At 41.4% G+C, this 19691-nt stretch overlaps 2 protein-coding genes across 2 annotated transcripts in view; one reads left to right on the forward strand and one right to left on the reverse strand.

Annotated features, from left to right (window-relative positions):
- Positions 1–3115: 3115 nt before the first annotated feature.
- fam169b (family with sequence similarity 169 member B) lies at positions 3116–7203 on the reverse strand. Its single transcript, XM_020614680.1, is given in 5 exon segments — positions 3116–3222; positions 3500–3625; positions 5000–5162; positions 6809–6894; positions 6980–7203. Coding segments are annotated over 4 exon segments (447 nt in total). The 5' UTR covers positions 6860–6894; positions 6980–7203.
- Positions 7204–9935: 2732 nt separating this feature from the next.
- Positions 9936–19691, forward strand: part of ldhd (lactate dehydrogenase D) — a 32333-nt gene continuing 22577 nt past the window's right edge. The window contains exons 1-4 of the mRNA XM_020614693.1: positions 9936–10090; positions 13467–13579; positions 14349–14490; positions 16311–16452. Coding sequence (XP_020470349.1) covers positions 10007–10090; positions 13467–13579; positions 14349–14490; positions 16311–16452 — 481 coding nt within the window. The 5' untranslated portion in view covers positions 9936–10006. The remainder of the gene's footprint in view (positions 10091–13466; positions 13580–14348; positions 14491–16310; positions 16453–19691) is intronic.

Raw genomic sequence — 19691 nt, forward strand, 5'->3', positions numbered from 1 at the left:
TATTACCAGTGGGATATTCACATTATAGGTGCTCACTGACCTCAGGTTCCTCTCATTTTAATGGTGCTCTTTCCCCCTGCATTCTGCATAAAGATGACAAAATATTCCCTCTGGGACTTTCTGCCCGGGGCCAATCTCTGCATGCACCTCTTCCTAAAATTCATCAACACTGGTTGAGGATTATATGCTGAATAGTCCAGCATATAAGGATCATTAAAAAATATAATGATTGGGGACAGGTGGATTTTGTTGCTTTTGGACAAACCCATAGATGTCGCACCGTGTTTGCCCCCTTATTTCCAGTTTATCATAGAGATATTAAGAGTGGTATCAGTCTCCTCAATGAAAAGTGAATGAGTGTATTTCCTTTAAGATGACATTTTGTTGAAAACCACAGGATTATGTGAATCAAGACATTTCTTAAAACACCTTAAATAACAAACACGTACTGGCTTATGCCCCATTTTATTTAAATTTTTTTATAATTAATGATTATGTTCAGCTTGTGTGTGAAGTGAAGAAGGCCCTGCACATCCTCAGTCTTACTGACTAGTCCTCTGCTCAGATTGAAGGTGGATGGAAATGTGCTGGGTGCTGCGTGAAGTCATCAAACCATTGTATTAAGAACGGTGTAATTTATCGTGTATGAACAAATGGTAATGGGGAGTGATGGAGATGTCAAAAAAGCATGGTCTGTCCAGTCCTAAACACCCCTGGAAAGAGGTCTGCTCAGCCAGAACAATTAAAATAACCTCTGTGTTTTACCAGTTCGCAGCACCTTTAAATTAAAAAAGACATTGTTTGGCTTCTGTTTGGATAGAAACGAAACAATATGAACAAAACATTTATCACACTAAAAAAGTTTATTGTATGGTTTGTGGTACTTCTAATGCACTGTACTGTGAACTCATGTTCAAATATCAGTCTGAAAGGGTGTGTAAACTTCATTCCAACACCACAATATAAAGGTGACCCAGGTTCAGGTGACTATAGCTTCCACATATTAACAGTTCCCTCTGAGGGTTGCTGTTGCACACAGTGACTGTACCAGTAGTTGAACTCATGTCCATGTGACTCGCTTGGCACCTCTGTGTATTTCCTCTGCTTTCTCTCTGAGAGGCTGTACAGATACAGAGGGCTTGGACTTCTGAGCATGTTTAATATTTAGGGACTGTAGTGGTCTGGCGGGAGGTCCAGTGTCCAGATGACTTGTGTGGGCTGCAGGGCTACACCCTGATCCAGAGAGAATGCTGCTTGGGGAGCTTCCTCCTTGGCCTGGATCACAAGATTTAATTTCATCTTCAATCTTCAATTTCATCAATGTCATTCTAAGGCAAAATAATGACTGGTTAGACTCAAAGAAATCTGCTCTCATTCCTACAAATGCAATGCGCTGACAATAAAATCTTCATTACTTTGGCCTATGACCCATATGTCTAGATCACACATAACTGAGTTTTCTGATCTACAGTGGCAAGAAAAAGTATGTCAACCTTTTGATCCACAGCTACAGGAAGCGCCTGGTTGAAGTTACTGCTGTCAAGGGGGGTCAACCAGTTATTAATTCCAAGGGTTCACTTACTTTTTCCACTACCATTTTGAATGTTGAATAAGTGTCTTCAATAAAGACATGAAATATCAGAATTTTTTTGTGTTATTATTTTAGGCACATTATATTTGTCAATACTCTTGACTTAAATGAAGATCTGATCACATTTTATGACAAATTTATGCAGAAAACCATGAAATTCTATGAGGTTCACATACTTTTTCTTGCCACTGTATGAGCTTGCCGGTGTGGGACCTTCAGCTGTGAGTCAAAGAAACTCCACATGAGAAAGCATGCCCTATCCCAGCATGCACTTCCAACTGTAAGTCATCAACACAGAGTGAACAAAAGTGTTAGGTATTTTTAGTCAGATAGACATTGGTTAAAAATGTTTAGTGTAGACAGGATGTCTAGCTCAGGCTGTTAAATGCTTAGTCATTCCCATAAGGGTACTCCAGGTTGTTCAGGTTCAAGGATAACTAGACAGAAAGTTGATTACTGTTAGGAGACAGAAGGTTTATTGTTATTGTTATGACGTGTTTAACCATAATCGTAGTCATAATATTTTTTTATGTTTAATGTTATGACATGTCACTAGAGGTCTTGTCAGAATGTTTTTAGCTACACACCACATAATCAACAGACATTCACACATTGATTTTCTTCATGCTTTGACTACTGCTCTGGCCAGCTGCAAAGCTGGCACCGGGAGACCTGTGAGTCAAAGAAACTCCACATGAGAAAGCATGCCCTATCCCAGCATGCACTTCCAACTGTAAGTCATCAACACAGAGTGAACAAAAGTGTTAGGTATTTTTAGTCAGATAGACATTGGTTAAAAATGTTTAGTGTAGACAGGATGTCTAGCTCAGGCTGTTAAATGCTTAGTCATTCCCATAAGGGTACTCCAGGTTGTTCAGGTTCAAGGATAACTAGACAGAAAGTTGATTACTGTTAGGAGACAGAAGGTTTATTGTTATTGTTATGACGTGTTTAACCATAATCGTAGTCATGTTTTCTTATGTTTAATGAAAGAATAAATCAAATCAAATCAAATCAAATCAATGTTATGACATGTCACTAGAGGTCGTGTCAGAATGTTTTAGCTACACACCACACAATCAACAGACATTCACACATTGATTTTCTTCATGCTTTGACTACTGCTATGGCCAGCTGCAAAGCTGGCACCGGGAGACGTCGCGGTTTGATGTTCCGGCGTAGTATGGGGCTAGCCCAAAGTGATATAATGTATAGGCCTGTTATGGTTATGTTATGGACAATACCACCTTTAACTATGAGCTCAATATTAACTTTGCTGTATTACTAAGCTAACCACCACATGCACTCTAGGAAGGTGTGGTCTACATATCACGAGCACAGCGTCTCTTGTGGCTGCATTGTGTTCTGGTCTGAGGGTGAAAATTTACATCTCTGCTTGTGGTAGGATATACAACCATCCCTAAAAATGGTGGATCTGGAAAAAGTCCCTGCTTTGGCTTTCAGTGGGAATTTATATGTAACAAAATGGACCCACGAATGTAAAGTGAATCACCAGTAGATGTTTTAACAGCAAGAGGGCTGTGAAAAATTGAGATTCTTACCCTCAGACGAGTTGTCTGCTTCATTCCGCAATGTTTCTCCTAATGTTGGGCTGTTCTCCTCGTTAATACCTAGAAAGACATGAGTCAAATGAAGTCACAGGCTTTTTAGCTTTACTTAAAGCTACAATGTGCAAACTGGAAATTAAGCTAGTGCTAGCATGGAGACTCAAAAGCACACTTCTCCACACTAAGATATGTTCGGCAGCATATTTCTTCTAAAGACATTTTAAGAAAAACATTATATAGTGTAGCTTTAAATGCACATAAGCTCAATAAACACTGGGATCTTCAGGAAAGGTTTTAGTTTTGCAGTATGATAGAGAAATTCTCACAAAATAATCTGTACTGAGGACATAGTGGCCTAGCTGGATGATGAGCCAGATGTTTCGACACTGAGCTCAGTCCCCTGGAGCCTCCACTTCATACAGACGCTCCCGATGTTCCTTGTGCTGCTGCGCAAACCTCTTGCACACTGAACATAAAGGAGAGACAAACACACAGCCTGTTAACAGGTTGCTGTATAGTTAACTCATTTACAAATATAAAGAAGAGGCTGAACACACAACTGCACTGAATTCACACCACACACTTCCTTTTGACACTATTAGACTTAGCTTTCTCATAGGCAATCCTACCTGGGATCTCTGTGGAACTGAGATTTATCTGCTCAGCAAAACTAAACTACTTGATTTTTGGTGTGTTGTGACTTTTAGGTATTTGATCTGCCATGAAATGTACTTACAAGTAAAGACTGGAAATATGGAAATGTATTCTTCTGCCAAATATGGAAAAATCATTGAACAAAATTCCCCTCTACATAAGAAGAAATAGAGAAAGCAAAAAAAGAGCTGGTAGCAGCGACTGCTCCAGCCGTCACACAGGCTGCCTGAAACACAGAAAGGCCAAGAACATGGAACTCAGTCCCCTGTACAGTATTAGAAAGCAGTTTTTTCAGATGACTCTTCACTTTAGCAAACGTATCAAATTTGACATTAAAACAAAAACACCCCTATTTACAATAATGATTTTACACCAGTCGAGGAGGATGTTTTTATACTGACAGTGATCAAATAACCAAGTGGGATGTGAAAAGGGATGCTTAGTGATAACCCCAGAGAATTATCACTGGACTCTGCATTTCCTCTCAGTTCTGTGGAGTGCTTTATGTCTTTCAGGGCACTGTTGAGTTCAGTCTCACTGCTCTCATCAGCATTGGCCAGCTGTTTTGAGTGAAAATATTCACTTTCCCTTTAGCTGTTTTGAACAGCTGAAGGAAATATCTGGCTCTTCAGCTGCGAAATGCTCCGCTGGGCTCACCAGATAGATGCTAACTTTGTCTGCTAGGTGGTGTTGGGAACAGCTGCCTCCTGCTGCTGTTGTTGGTGGTGATCAAAGCAGTGAGAGTGAGCCAAACGGTAAAACTGCAGTAAAACGAAAACCATGACCTATAATAAATTAATAAACCATGTAGCATTGCAGAGTTGGGTGATAAGTCTAAGTAGACAAACCTTTTTCTTAATGCATTTGTTAAATTCCCCATTAATGTGAGACATTTAATTAGCCAAGTTTTAAGTTTATCATTGTAAATTTACTATATACAGCGTTAGCCACTGTAACCTATAAGTCTACCAATATATACAGTAACCCCAAAACAAATTAACTGTAGGATTTGTTTTGCTATGGAAGGAAAGAACAAAAGCTTCCTTACATGATCAGTTGTCTGGTTTTAACTTTAGATTAACTTATATTAAAATTGCACTAGACGAGATTTACATGTAAATAAGAAAATCCACCAGGAAACAGCAAAGAGGAACTTCCACCCTGGTGCTCTTCTCCTCCATCGTACCTTTGTGTTTGACAGTGTAGAAGCCGACTGCCTGGCTGTCTCTCCACAGCAGTTTGCAGCTCTCTGTGCGGGGATGCAGGGAAAACAGCGCCTCCTCCTGTGAAGATCTCTCCACTACCTGACTGAGCAAGAAGACAATCACCCTCTCCATGATCGACTGCACCTGGGGACAACACACTGACTTAGGAAGCTTTCATAAGTGAAAACAAACAGCACTGGTGAAAACATGGTCCTGGTATTAATAGTAAATAAATAAAATGAAGCCTTTGTTTAACTGCACCAATTATTCTTCTGAGGCCATTTTGATTTAAAAAGTCTACACTTTTCAAAAGCTTGATTTCTGTCTGTGAATATAGTAACACAATTTGTACTTTGTGCTGTTATACTGGGACTCAGCTATGAATTTCTGGAATTCTCAATACTTTGGACGGGTTATTTAATGGACCTAGGCCCAGGGGCCTGAGGGTTTAGGTCAGATTTTAATTTAGCAAGATTTTAAATATATAGAGAGTAACATGGTGAACAGTGTGTTAACAAACTGTATCAAGTTAAAGTTTAATCTGGCAACCTTCACTTTCACCACCTATAAAGACAACTGTGGATGACCAAGTTACTTAGCTGCGGTTGATCAGTATTAATTCTGTCAGTTGGCCGAAAGACAAAAAAGAATGTTGCCTCAAAAGATTCACTTTTTGTTTTGCCATTTATAAAAGTCCAACAGTCTTTGTTTACACAAACAATCTATGATTGTCTTGGATCATTTTTAGACAAGCTGCTACCAGGTAGCACCGGAGTTGTCCAGTGGAAATTGATAATTAACAGACTTTGTTTAATCAGCTGGGGACAGTAGAAACAAACTATAAACACCATCATGCCATAATCTGCTCTGAACTGCTCTTTGCTCCTCCAAATCACATCCTGTTTCCCAGCAATGACATAAACTATGAAATGTTGCCTCCAGTCTGAAGCTAGCATTAGTTAACTAACGAGTAAATTTGGCAATCCAATAGAACACTCTGGTTACTGTTAACGTGGCAGAAAGCACTAATATTACACAAAGCTGAAACTACTGGAAGAATAGTGTGGAGCAAGACCACATTCGGTTGCATTTTCATATGATTTATCATACAATAAAAATGTTATGATTATATCTATATATTAGCCAAATGAGTCTTTCTTTCTTTCAGTGATGTCAGGCATAATGTTATATTAATGACTGTGAGCGACTGGTTAACATTTCTTTAGAAAGCTAGCCACGTTTATTTAGAAACTGACATTTATCTGAATGACTGGTTGAAAAAAGCCCTATGACAACCTAAACGACAAGCTACTTCATTAATTTATTTGACTCTATTCATTTAAAAATGAAAGACATTTGTTATCATACTTATCACAATCATATCTTGAATAATATAGTGTCAGCCACAAATATGAAGCAAGAACATCTACAGTCACGGGACAAGAAACACTAGGATAGCAATGTGGGTTGATAATTGTTTTAAAAAATAGTACACAAGATCAACAAAACTTAAAAGTTGCCACTGATACATTTTTGCACTTAGAGCCCCAAGCAAGAATCACACCCTCTGACATCTTGGAGAGGATAGAGCCTCTTAATCCCCAGATAACGTGCTCAAGACTTCAAAGCAAAGTGTAGGCTTTTCCTTCCACTGTTGTCTGATATTTTATGGACTAAATTATTAGACTGATAGAATTCTTTCCACACTGTTCAGGCCTGTGTAGGAACCCTTATCTGTTTATCACCATGCAGTGATGCTGACATACTAAGAGGTGTACAAATGCAGTTACCAACACCAAGCCATTCCTGGATTTGTCGGATGTTCGTAAAACATCATCCATGCACCACCACTTCTCATGCAGGTATAAAGCCACCACTGGAAGGTAGAGGAGAATACATTAGGCTCTGTACATATCTGTGTGTGTGTGTATGTGTGTGTGTAGGAGTGTGCAGTCCCAAACCTTGTGTTGGATCATCGGGGAGGTGAAGTGCCACCACTGCACAGTTAAGTTGGTCATCTTCAAAAAGCTATCACCACCTGGGTAGACAGAAAGACACTTCAACCAAACTCTTTGGCCTGAACAGCACACACTTTGCTCTGTCTAATGTTTAACAAAATATGTTCAGGGGACAAAAGAGTAAAATCCAAAAAAACTATGGTCATCATACAAGAACATTTTCATGTTCTTGTCCTAAAACTCTCTTATTTCTCAGTGGCTTGTTTATAGCAGTGTTCCAAGTAGGATTCACTGAACTCTCTTAACTGCACCAACTTATTGTAAATCACTTGTTTCAACCTGCTGAATATCACCTCTTCATGAGGAGGTGTGTTTATGTTATGTTTGTTATATCCTGTATATTTTAAATTAAACCAATTTCTTTATTTTATTCAAACTTAAATGACTCAGATGAAGCTGTTATAATTCGTAGGTCAAATGAGTGTTTCCTCATGTGAAGAAAGCCAGGCTATCTGCTCATGACTTGTACGACACGTCTAGAATTTCGTTGCTATCTCAGAGAAGATTCTAAGCACGAGAGAAGTGGTGAATGCAACATATTCTCTTAACTCACTTGTACTGTACATGTCACTTAAGAATCTGTCCATACGAGTGTAACTTGCATGTGGTCCACTATTAATAATATTTAGATGTTTGATGAAAGATTCCTGATCAAAATCACCCACTTTGCTCCCATTTGTTGAAAACTGAAGTAATAAAACAGCAATTATTATTCTGTCTATACTCCAATTGACATAGTAAAAACAAGCATAATTGTATGAAGTCAGACAACAGTTACTGTACCCTCGAGGTCTTGGACAATTCAAACCACTCATTACTCGAACTTGACTCCAGAGAAGAGAGGTACTGCTCAGATGCTTTTGTCAGGTCAGTGTCCTCCACATCTGGAAGGTCTACAGGGTACATTGCCAGTCACAGGGAGCACAGCTTTTTAAGGAGTAATTACCTATTTACAGAACAAAGGAACAAAATATGTTGGTGGTGTTTGGGATGCCTAAACTGTTTTGCCAAATATTCTCACAGAGGGTAAATGTTCTTCCACCAGACTATGTTAAAAATATTGTAGTGTAAAGTCGCCTTGCTTGTGTAAACACAAAAACCTAAGGTGACTTGTGACCTTTGACAAGCTGTTGGTTCCTTATGGCACGCACCTTACCGTAACTAACGCATGTGATCCCAATTTTAGCTAAACATTAACTTTCAAGTCACTGGTTCCTATGCCCATTCATGTCAGTAGGCGAGATGGTTGGTTGGTAAGAAAAAAAGTTGAATAATGGAAAACTAATTGGGTTTAAGCTATACTAACGACTTTAACAGAAGCACTGCAGCACTAAATTCACAGATAAGACCGGCGCTCTGTTAATACAAATGTGACTGACTTGTTCAGAGACAGCTTCATGCACTTTGAACAGCTAACATAGCAATGCTAATAAGAGCATCACACAACTATTTCACAACAAACAATGTCGGCTATACTTAATTAGGTTAGTAGTGAATTCCCTTACTTTGACTTTCTAGGTTAGTGGAGCCACGTATGCTGTCAGAAACTATCCACCAGTGACTTCTTTAAACTCACTCTGAGCCCACCTTGAATCTGTTCTTTGACCTGTAGCGCCACTCTCTTACAGAAAGAGGCATTTTGATAAACAACGTGTACATGTCCTCCTCCGAGGCCTGTCAAGCTCACAGCATTAGCAAGAATAGGTGGGTTGCAAACACATGACTACTATGACGCGCAAAACTCAGATGGAGAGCAAGAGGTGAAAACCAGAATGAAGAGGAGTAAAGTCAGTATTGTGGTAGTTTAAACGATAGTATGAGAAAAGGTATACGCAGAAAATCTCAACATATGTTGGACGTGATTCTTATGTCAAGAAGAGGAGCGAACTGAGTTCAACAGAACTGAACGACTTTCCTGCTATTGAGGGGAACGGTCTCATGCATAGACATAATACAACGTATGTCTGTGGTACTGTGGATTAACCTAGCAAGAACCATTCAACGCACGGTGTCTTTCCATGTTAACGTTATGATTGTTTAATCAGTTAGCCACTCTCAAAGGTCCAGTGACACACCACTAAAGACATGAATGATCATCGCGAAACAGAAGTCACTGTAGCTGCAATTGCACAGCAGTGTAGCAGCAACTACAAAAGTGGTCCCTGCACAGCGGAGCCCACTCTGCTCCTCCCGGGCCCAGACAAATGCTTTGCAAGCCATTTTTGTCTGTGTGGGGGTGTTATACAGTCATAATAATGCAACATGGTAACGCGATTAATTTAAGGAAAATATGTTGACTCTACACGTGTGGGTTTGAAGGGAAATGAAAAAGGTGGATAAGTTTGCAAAGCAAGCAATACACAGAGAACCAGTAGTCCCATTAAGTAAATCAGAAAGTAAAACAATTGTTTGGATTGAAGCAGTGGAAACAATGGAGGAAAACAAGGGAGATATAATAATACAGTTAATTCAGTTAACAGGAATATAGGAAGGTCAAGAAGAGAGGAAGTCATCTTTAACAGAATGATATTAGGACATTCTAACATAAACAGTACATTTAAAACAATAGGCAAACACCTAACTGGATTATGTGATCATTGTCAGGTAGAGGAGAGTGTAACACGTTATTATGGGGTGTCAGCAGTATGAACAGGAAAGACATCAACCGAAGGAAGAACGTATAGGGACTGGGATTCAGGAGTTTAATTTAAAAACAACTGTGCAAATATCAAGTGGCCTGCCCAGAATTTTATTTAATTATTTAGGAGAAGACAGTAGAATGTGATCTCTGATCCACACTCCGAAACAGAAGGAGGCGGTAATGCTCCGATTACGCCGGTAGCCAACCGCGGTTAAAAATCCAAGAAGAAGAGAAGAAGAAAAAGAATACGAAGACGAAGAAGAACAACAACAATAACAATAATAATAATAATAATAAGAAGAAGAAGAACAAGAATAAGAAGAAGAACAATGCTGCTAGGTTTTCGACGGCTGTTGTCGTACAGGAACAGTGTACTTCTCTGCCGCAACATTAAATCAGACAACACCAGCAGAGTAAGATATTTTTAAATGCTTCCATTCATGTCATTGTTGCACTAAAAGGTCACTTGTTGAGCTAACGTAAATTACAAATGCAGCAGCACCAGCTGAAAGGTTTGGTGTGTGAGAAAAACTCAATCTGCTTTCTTTTCTAGCTAACGTTAACGTTAAAGTCAATAATATTAATAAACAAGTAACGCAGTTAATAAAACATCAAATGTAATAGCATTATAGACATAGACCTGCGCCCCCCCCTTTACCAGTCTAGCTGAAGAGCTGGCGTTAGCTAAACAAGTTTGAGGGCATACGTTTTGTGGACAGTAGTGAAGTGAGCCACAACCTGATAAACTGATAAAATAATAAACATTTTCCATGACTGGTTTGCAGATACTGCAAGTGAAATTGACTTTGAAGTAATTCCGCTGTAAATTTTTGAGAAAATTAAAGGAAGACATAAAAGCATATACACATTATTCGAACTTTTATATAAAAAAAAACCCTTATTACATTTACTGAAATATTTTTGCCTCTGACCAGGTTGCGCAGAGATGTTTTACCCCTAATCAACATGTTCATATTAGACTTGATCAATTTCTCCATATTAACAGGTTGGGTTTCTGATGAGCAGTCACCGGCCACATCAACCTGCCCAGTGTTTGATTGTTTGTTGTTGTGTTTGTTCTGTTTTGTTGCTATTCTTCTTTTCTCTCTCCTCTATCCACTGAGCCGGGGTCTGTCGGAGGTTTCTTACGTTAAAGGGAGTTTTTCCTCCCCACTGTCACCAAGTGCTTGACCAAGGAGAATTTGTTGGGTTTTTCCTCTGTAATATTAATAATAATAATAATGATAATAATAATGTCTAGATCTTACTATTTAAAGTCCCCTTGCTGTGATTTTGTCCTATACAAATCAAATTGAATTGAATTGAACTGAAATAGCATTAACAGTGGGGGTAAGTTTGCATTAGGTTTTATATTACAGTGTAAAGAGACTTTGTTGTGAATTTACCTTACATTTTTGCAAGAATGAATTCATATATTGGTCATTCCACTGAAAGTGGCAGCAAAGTTCTGAAGTAATAGGTTTTACATGAGTTAAAATATCAACAACTTGACAGTGTGTTGCAGAGTCCTTTGAGGTGATTTCCATTTTCATTTTTTTAAAAACGATGCAGTTAAATAACCACATTTTATATGATCATAGTCAGGGTTGCTATGAAAAGGACTCCACTGAAAACTTGAAAGAACCTTTTAAGGAACACATGTATGTGATTTCAAATATGAGGAAATTTACAATGTATTTGGTTTGACTTTCCTGTAATCCTCATAATTACCACAGATATTACATGCCCATAGTCAAGGCCACTATAAACAATACTCCATTAAAAGCTCCAGCAAACAGAAATCAAATTCAAAGGAACTGTGTGTCACACCTGTGATTATGATTACTTCCTATTTGGTTATGGCAAACCAGTTAAGAACTAGTTTTAATCTAATTTCAATGAATGCTGTATCACAAATTAACATAAATGAATGCTCTGATAGGGAAACGCTGAAGAACACCTGCCGAGCTGGAACTTAACTTCTGTGAAGCACTTGAAATAGTATTGATCTGGCCCTGGTTCAGAATCAGGGGTGTGATTTGTACTAGTGGAAGGTGCTTTGGACAGAAATGTCTACTGGATGTTCCAATTTACAGCTGATACAGTGCGCTAGACACTGTTAATCCTCTTTGGAGAGCAATGTTTTTGCCTTCGGTTGTAGCTTTCTATCTTTCTTATCTTATCTCTTCTTAAAAGTGAGATATCATCCAACTTATTTTTCCCACAAAACCCTCGCTGACTCTCTTGTGTGTATTTCCATCTATAACAGCTATAGGCTCTGCACCAACCTTACATTTTCTTGATCTGTAGCTCATTGTCTGGCCTGTCACTGGGGTTTTTTCAAGCATTATTACTGTATCTTTTTACAGTTTTGTATCTATATGGGTCTTGCAGCTGAAGAGTTCCCGTGATTTAGTGGTTAAAAAAACATCAGGCCTCCTGTGTGGCAGGCAGAAATGCTAACACTGAGCCATGTCTTACATAGCTTTCACACATGGGCTGACAGGCTGTGAGCATGTTCATGTTTACACAGTACTGTATGTAGAAGGGTCTCTTTTCTTTGTGCCATCCCCAGAGTTAAGGATTGGATCACTGACATTAATTTCATGACGGTCTCAACCTCATTGCCACCACGATGTGATGGTTAGGAGAAAACGGAACATTGATCCTACATGTACAGTTTAAATAAAGGCAGGGATAATATTGCACCTTGAAGAACCTCTCTCTTAAAATATCCTTTCCCCTCTAGTCTGCTATGAATACAGGGGAGGATACTCCCCTGTATCTTCAGTCATGGCTTCTCTAGTAGCCCCTTAGCCAATCTAAGAGACTTGGAACACCTTTGGTCAACCAGAATGACTGAGTGGTCATCTCCTAAATGTTGGCGGTTCAATTCTTGTTCTCCGCACTCCACATGTCAAAGTGTCCTTGGGCAAGACAATGAACCCCAAGTTGCTTCTGATGGCCAGAGCAGTGCCTGCGTGTCAGTTGGTGCTGCACGTGGTTGCGGCCAATAAAAGTGATTATCATTGTTATCATTCAGAGTCCACCCAGGACATAGGATTATATAAGAGCCTTGAGAGGCAACCATTGACAGTTCAATTCAGTTTTATTTGTATAGCACCAAATCACATCAAAAGTCATCTCAGGACACTTTACAAAGTAGGGTCTAAACCTTACTATTATTGTTATTATTATAGTGGAAAAACCCAACAAATTTCTCCTTGGTCAAGCACTTGGTGACAGTGGGGAGACAAAACTCCCTTTAATGGAAGAAACCTCTGACAGACTCTGGCTCTTGGTGGGCGGCCTTCTACCTCGACTGGTTGGGGTGATTGGATAGAGGTGAGTTCCAGTTTTGTCAGAGTTTAGAAGTAAAACATTACAGGTCATCCAGGTCTTTATGTTTTTAAGACATAGCTATTTATCTGTATAAGCACTAAATCAGGACAGAAAGCCTGAGAATTCAGTTACAAACTCTGCATTAGGAGCAGGTGGACGCTATACAATAACAAATAGAACTGGCTTTTGAGTTTTCCAGTTTGGGTGTGAGAAACTCAGAGTGAGACTTTCAAATGAGTTATAACTATGTTTAGGTCTAGGGTTGATTAATAGCCTTGAGTCGAAGATCGCTGCCACACCTCCACCTTGGCTTGTACCTCAAGGGATGTGATGGTTACTGTGACTAGGTGGGGTGGATTCATTTAGACTGACATATTCTTCCTGCTGTAATCAGGTTGACTCATTCTACTTTACTTTTTTTCTGTGTGCATGTGGGGGTCTTCACAGTGTGCTGTTTTGGACAGTGCACTTTCTGCATTCAGGTTGATATGTGGTGAGGATGGCGTCTCATTGGGTGAAGCTGTCAGAGAGCAACATGGTAAAGATGAGTCTGTACACAGGTCAGTGTAGTTCTCTTGGCCACACAGACACACACTTGTGATATTGTAGGGTGCTGGTGTTTTCCACAAATAACAGGTGGGAATTTGACTGAAAGTTAGATGGCGACAAAATGTGTGACATTACACAAAAATTGGTTCAAGAACAGACACGATGAGACCTAAACAAGATTAGGGTGCCACATGGCACTATACTGGATGTCCCCAGAGCCTGGTTAACAGTCAGCACATCTGTTTGTTCTTCTACCTGTTTGTCTTTAAAGCTGCATCATTATATATTTGATCACTTGGTGGCAGCAGACACGAAGTTGATGAGAGCTGAGTTGTAGGTCCAAAAACCAAAACGATAGGTTAAATGAAGTTAAAAAGCTCCATAATGCTAATTGAAACTGTAAAGTAGGGAGCTAATTCTTTGTTGGCCCGCCTCTGCAAGTGACCTTGTTACACATAGTATATATAAAAATGTTGTTTGGTGCAGCTTTAAAGATACAGCTTGGTCACTTCAACACAACTGAAAGGTTTAATGTGTGTATTGTTTTAAATGTAGACATGATAATTTTATCACATCTCCTTCCAGTCTGCTTGTAACAGGTTATTTACACACAGACATTTCCTCCTGTTGATGCCAGCACTGTTGCTTGTCTCTAAATGTGCATTCCTATAAATTATATAAATATAAATTCACTCTGAATTCTACCAGGTGTGGTAGCAAAAGATTTAGTGGAGAAGTATGAAGATTGGTGAATGAGAATCTTGTATCACTGCTGTTCAGATGTTGTCCCCCAGATGTGGTGGTGTTTCCTCATTGTGTGGAGGAGGTCAGTGCCTTAGCCAAGGTCTGCCACAACCACAATATTCCCATCATCCCCTTTGGCACCGGGACTGGAGTGGAGGGGGGGGTTAACGCATCGAAGGTGAGAGACAGGAAGTATGGAAGTGTGTCTCTGTGACTTAAAGGTTCAATGGTAAATGTATTATCCCCAAGGGACAATTTGTATGCAACCAACAGTACCATCACAACAAAGACTCAGTCACAACAGTTCAAACATAACAGCGCAAAACCCACCCCTTGCAAACAGTACATTATATCCAGTCCCACAGCTCAGGCCAATCCCTACATGTGCCAGACCCTCTATGTCTATACTATTGCAGCCTCAGCATTTGGCAGAAATCTGGGTGTTTAACAGACCAATTGCCCTTGGTACCATAGAATTTTTAAGTCGATTTGTCCTACATTTTAGGATGGCATATTGTCCTGATGATCACAAACTCTCCAAAGATAGGGTGACTAGAGTCTGCCAAGATTGACTTCTAGCCTTCCCTTGAATACACAACTTGTATAAGCAAGATAAGTTATTAAGGGGATTATTCAGTCTTGCTGCATGTCTTGACAACCTTTTGCAATCTGTTCAAATCAAATCAATCAAATCAAAGAAAATGTGAGAATCGATTCAGTAAAACAAGAATAAACATCCTCATAAAAGTGTTATCAACCTTGAAAGTGCAAAGCTTGGGGAGAAAATACATTCATTGATGGGTTTTCTTGCAAACCACATCCACCTGTGATTTGAAAGAAAACTTAATATTAATAAGTACACCAATGTACTGTATTTATTTTGTTGAACCTGCTCATCAACCTGACCATCAATAATCATTGGAGAAAAATTCACACAGTTCTTCTGGAAGTCAGTTATTATCTCATTAGTTTTAATAATGTTTTTCTTTAAATAAGATGCTTTGCACCACTCAGTAAAATCGGTCACCAAAGGTCTGTAGTCATCTTTGTCACTGTCAAGGAGAGACATAACAGTCATCCGCAAACTTGATAATAAACCTATTCTTGTACGAACTCTGACATGAGTATGTATGAAAGTCACTTTCGGCTTTTCCCATTTAGGGGTTGCCACAGCGAATCGTCACACTGATGACTCGCATGTTGACATTTGGCACGCGTTTTATGCCGGATGCCCTTCCTGACGCAACCCTGATTTGAACCTGGGGCGCAGGGGCAAGAGCGCTGCGCCTTAACCAGTAGCCTACAGAGAAAAAAAGAAGTGGAAAAAGAACACAGCCCTGTGGTGAACTGGTAGAGGACCACAAGATAGGGTATTATTCACCCTCACACTGCAACCTATTTGTTAAAAAAGTCCACAAGCCAGCAAAAAAAAGACCTTTATCGATGCTGTAAAAGCTCTCTGACCTTTCAGTCAAAATATGGGGCTGGATACAGTTAAAAGCTGAAGAAAAATCTATAAAAACCAACCGTGCACAGGTGCCCATTTTATCAATATGCAATAATACCAAATTTAAAAGAGTGCTTATTGCATCCTCAACACCTCTTCCTGCCCTATAGACAAATTGCAGGGGGTCCAGTTTTCTGTATACCTTGTCTAAAAGGGCCTCTTTCACAATGACTGGATGTGGGTGCAGTTATACTTGGATTGTGTGTTCTTGGCTATGAAGTGAGATTAGCTAAAAACGGTCAAATACCTGGGTCTTATTTACAGAGAAGTAAAGCTCAAACTAAAGTTCAGTCTGTAAAAATATTTCTGGCACAGCTTAAATTAAAAATGAATGGAAAGTATTCAAATACACAAATTACAGGTCATATGAAATATTGACAGCGACAAGGCAAGTTACACTGAAAAATTAAAAAGACAATGCGAGCATGAAAAAAATAAAAGATGTTTCTGTGTGCGTGCATGTACTGCATTTTTCTTCTGCCTACCTGCAGGGTGGTGTGTGCTTCAGCCTGAGGAACATGGACCAGGTTCTCCATCTTCACCAGGAGGACTTTGATGTGACAGTGGAGCCTGGTGTGACTCGGAAGGCCCTTAATGCCTACCTGCGAGACACCGGACTGTGGTTTCCTGTTGGTCAGTCATACTGTGCCCCAGCTTTCACTTTGTTATTCAGTAGCTCAGTGGGTAGAGCACAGTAAAGGACTGATCATAGGTGACATTTGAAATTTTGAATGCATGTTGAAATAATGTAAAAAGCACTGTATGCATAAAATGAATAATAAAAACAATGGTTATGTACAGTAACCCAAGCTTCTATGAGTATAGGCGTAGCCCTCTAAGAGCTGTCGCTATCGGGTCTATCCCTTGCACATGCGCAGTCCTGAAGAGATTCTTTCGCACCATGTGACCTGCACTGGGCTGTTCCCAAAACAGGTCTGTTGCGATAGCATAAATGCCACTGTGACCTGTGATCGGCTCCCTACACCAGCACTTTTTTTTCCAGTTGGCGGGGGTGGAGACAGCAGGGCTGCCAGCTTAGAGGGCTACGCCTATACTCATAGAAGCTTGGGTTTCTGTATGTAACCATTGTTCTATTTCATATAGGCTCCGCCCTCTAAGAGCGATTGCTATTGGGATAAAAGCGCAGCTGGATGTAGTCAACGCCCTGGTGGCACACCGCCACCCAAGAGCATTAACACACACCTCAGCTTGCCAACATACCCCATAATAGCAGCCCAAACAACATCCTCTCTCCTGAGAAGCAGGTGCAATCGTGCCCATATAAACACCTGACTGCCACTGTAAGAAGGCAGAATAGCCATTCTGTTAACAGGGGAGGAGAAGTACAGGGAAGAGCGCATAGATAACAGTTAAATTGCAAGAGCATACGGGCGCTAACAGCGTACAGAGATAATCAGATGCCCGTATTACGCAGCTGTTGTCTCACAGTAGTAATAGCAATATTACCAGCGGAGAACATGAGTACCATGGAGAGCATACAGACAGAGTGCGTCTGTGCAGGAAGGGCACACACACACACAGTGGGTACAACGGTGGCTTGCATTGATAGTACAGTCAAGTGAGTGTACATGGCTAACAAGCAATCACCCGAGCGAGAAAACACACATGTGGAATCAGCGCTCGGTGGCGGTTGTTCGAAGAGGGAAGCTACTCGGCCGCGTAGAACACTCAGGACCAAGTGAGCCAGTGGAAAACTCGGACGTGTCCTGAAAGTAGAATAGGGTCAAAAGACATGGCCCATGAGGCTGCCGTGCGGATGTCCTCCACAGTCATGCCTTAAAAGAGGGCAGTGGAGGATGCAATAGCCCTCGTAGAGTGGACTCTGATGCCAGGTGGGGGATCACACCCAGCTAACATGTAAGCCTGTGTGATAGCCTCACACAGCCAGTGAGACAGCCATGGTTTGGATAAAGGCTGTCCAAGAGAATGCCTCCTACAATGAACAAAACAGTTGTTGTGTCTGTCTGACAGCTGCCACGTAATGCACGTAGTGCGCGTAGTGCACACCACATAATGGGACAGTGCACGCACCGGACAGAGCATGAAGTTCTTTCTCTGACTCATCTCTGTGGGGTGGAGGAAAGAACCCATCCAGGTAATGACTCTGGATCTAACAAAGGATGTTATTATGTTCGACGCATAGGCAGGAATAGGTCTCAGAATGGCTGAGCTGCCGTCTTCGTGTATGAGAAGGCACGCCAGTGAGACAGACGGTACACACAGATAGCCCACTTGCTTAGCCGTGGTTAGGGCTAAGAGAAGTGCTGTTTCCAGAGAGATGTTTGAGAGAGATTTTTGTTATGGGGCAGTTCTGCTAAAGGGGGGGTTCCCTGAGCGCGTGTAAAACCAGAGGTAATCCCACGGAGGTGCCACTGAATGCGTCACAGGCCTTGTCTGCCTATACCTCTGAGCGTTTCACCAGCGGGTGTGGGAAAAAAAACAACAAAAAAACAGTTCGCTCACCAAAAACTTCATGGCATGAAGAGATGGCAGCGGCAAATGCTTACACAGTAGACAGAGCCAGGCTTCTTTCTACCAGGATCTGTAGAAAAATTCAGCACTTAAGACAGTGGACAGGAAGTGGGAGCTGTGCCCCTCTCAATGCGCCAACGTTGAAAAACTGACCATTTGCAGCTTAAGGCACCGTAATAGATGGAGCTCTCGTGCACTGAATTATGAGTATGACTGCCAGAGGCAACCTAAGGCTCCCCAGTCAGTCCCGTTCAGGGGCCAGGCCCACAGCCGTTGACCTGACACGGGGCACTGCTGGATCGCGCCGAGCAGATGAGAGAATGCTTGCGTGCTCCGGTGTTTCACCACTTTCAGCACCATGGCTAGTTCCAGACAGTTGATGTGGAGAGACGAGGTGTGATCCCACCGTCCTCTCACAGTCTGTGACGGACACGTGCCTCCCCAGCCAAGCAGAGATGGGTCTCTGAACACTGAGTTGTGTGATGTGGCTCTGCCCAGGGGAACTTCCAGTGTGCTGACGATGGAGAGTTCCCCAGTACTCCAGGTCTGATTGGACCAAGGGGGGGAATCGTGGACACGCGCCTCTTGTGGCACACCAGGTCGAGGCGCAGATGGCCGAACCACCTCTGGAACTTCCTCGTATGAAGAAGACCGAGAGGAACTACGACATGACTGGCTGACATTGTTTCCAATAAAAGCATGTCAGATAGAGCTGTTACTCTCGTGTGGGGAACAACATGCTGCAGGAGAGATGAAAACACTCTTTTCAACATTTCTTTTCAAAATAAAAGAACTTTCCTCACCGGGGCTTTGGAGAAGGCTAAGTCAAGTGCACCCGAAGGCACAAGTGTGTGGGGGGAGAACTGAGCAGTCTGTGTGTGTGTGAGAGAGAGAGAGAGAGAGAGACAGTGAACACACAGAGAGCCTCTCTTTCTTTACTGAGAACATTTGTCAGAAAACTGCTCTTATGAGTTTGGTGGTGGCCCTGAAAAGACAGTGTGTCACAGGCAGAGTCCACAGCTGCGCGCTCCGTTGTGGGGAGAACTCATAAAATGAGCGCCCCACTCAGGCTTTTGTCGTCACACTGTAAGTCGCTGCACCTGCCTTGGATGCGCGTTAATGAATGCGGGCCGAGAGGCGAGCAGTGACTTGGTTCAGTGAGGAGACAGGTGGCCCGCTTCCTGCCAAGAGACATCCTCTGGGAAGCAAGATAAGGAGATGCTTGGTCCCGGCGGCGCAAAACGGCAGGAAGCCAAGTTGGCCAGATGGGGAGCTCTTGCTCCGCAGCGCCGTCTGTAAAAGCCACACATTATGTCTGATGGGGGGGGGCAGTCGGCGGGGAAGATCAATGCCCCCCCGGTCTGCCACCTTTGATGGTT

This window comes from Monopterus albus, unplaced genomic scaffold, assembly GCF_001952655.1.
Source record: "Monopterus albus unplaced genomic scaffold, M_albus_1.0 scaffold149.1, whole genome shotgun sequence".
In the NCBI taxonomy this organism is placed as follows: Eukaryota; Metazoa; Chordata; class Actinopteri; order Synbranchiformes; family Synbranchidae; genus Monopterus; species Monopterus albus.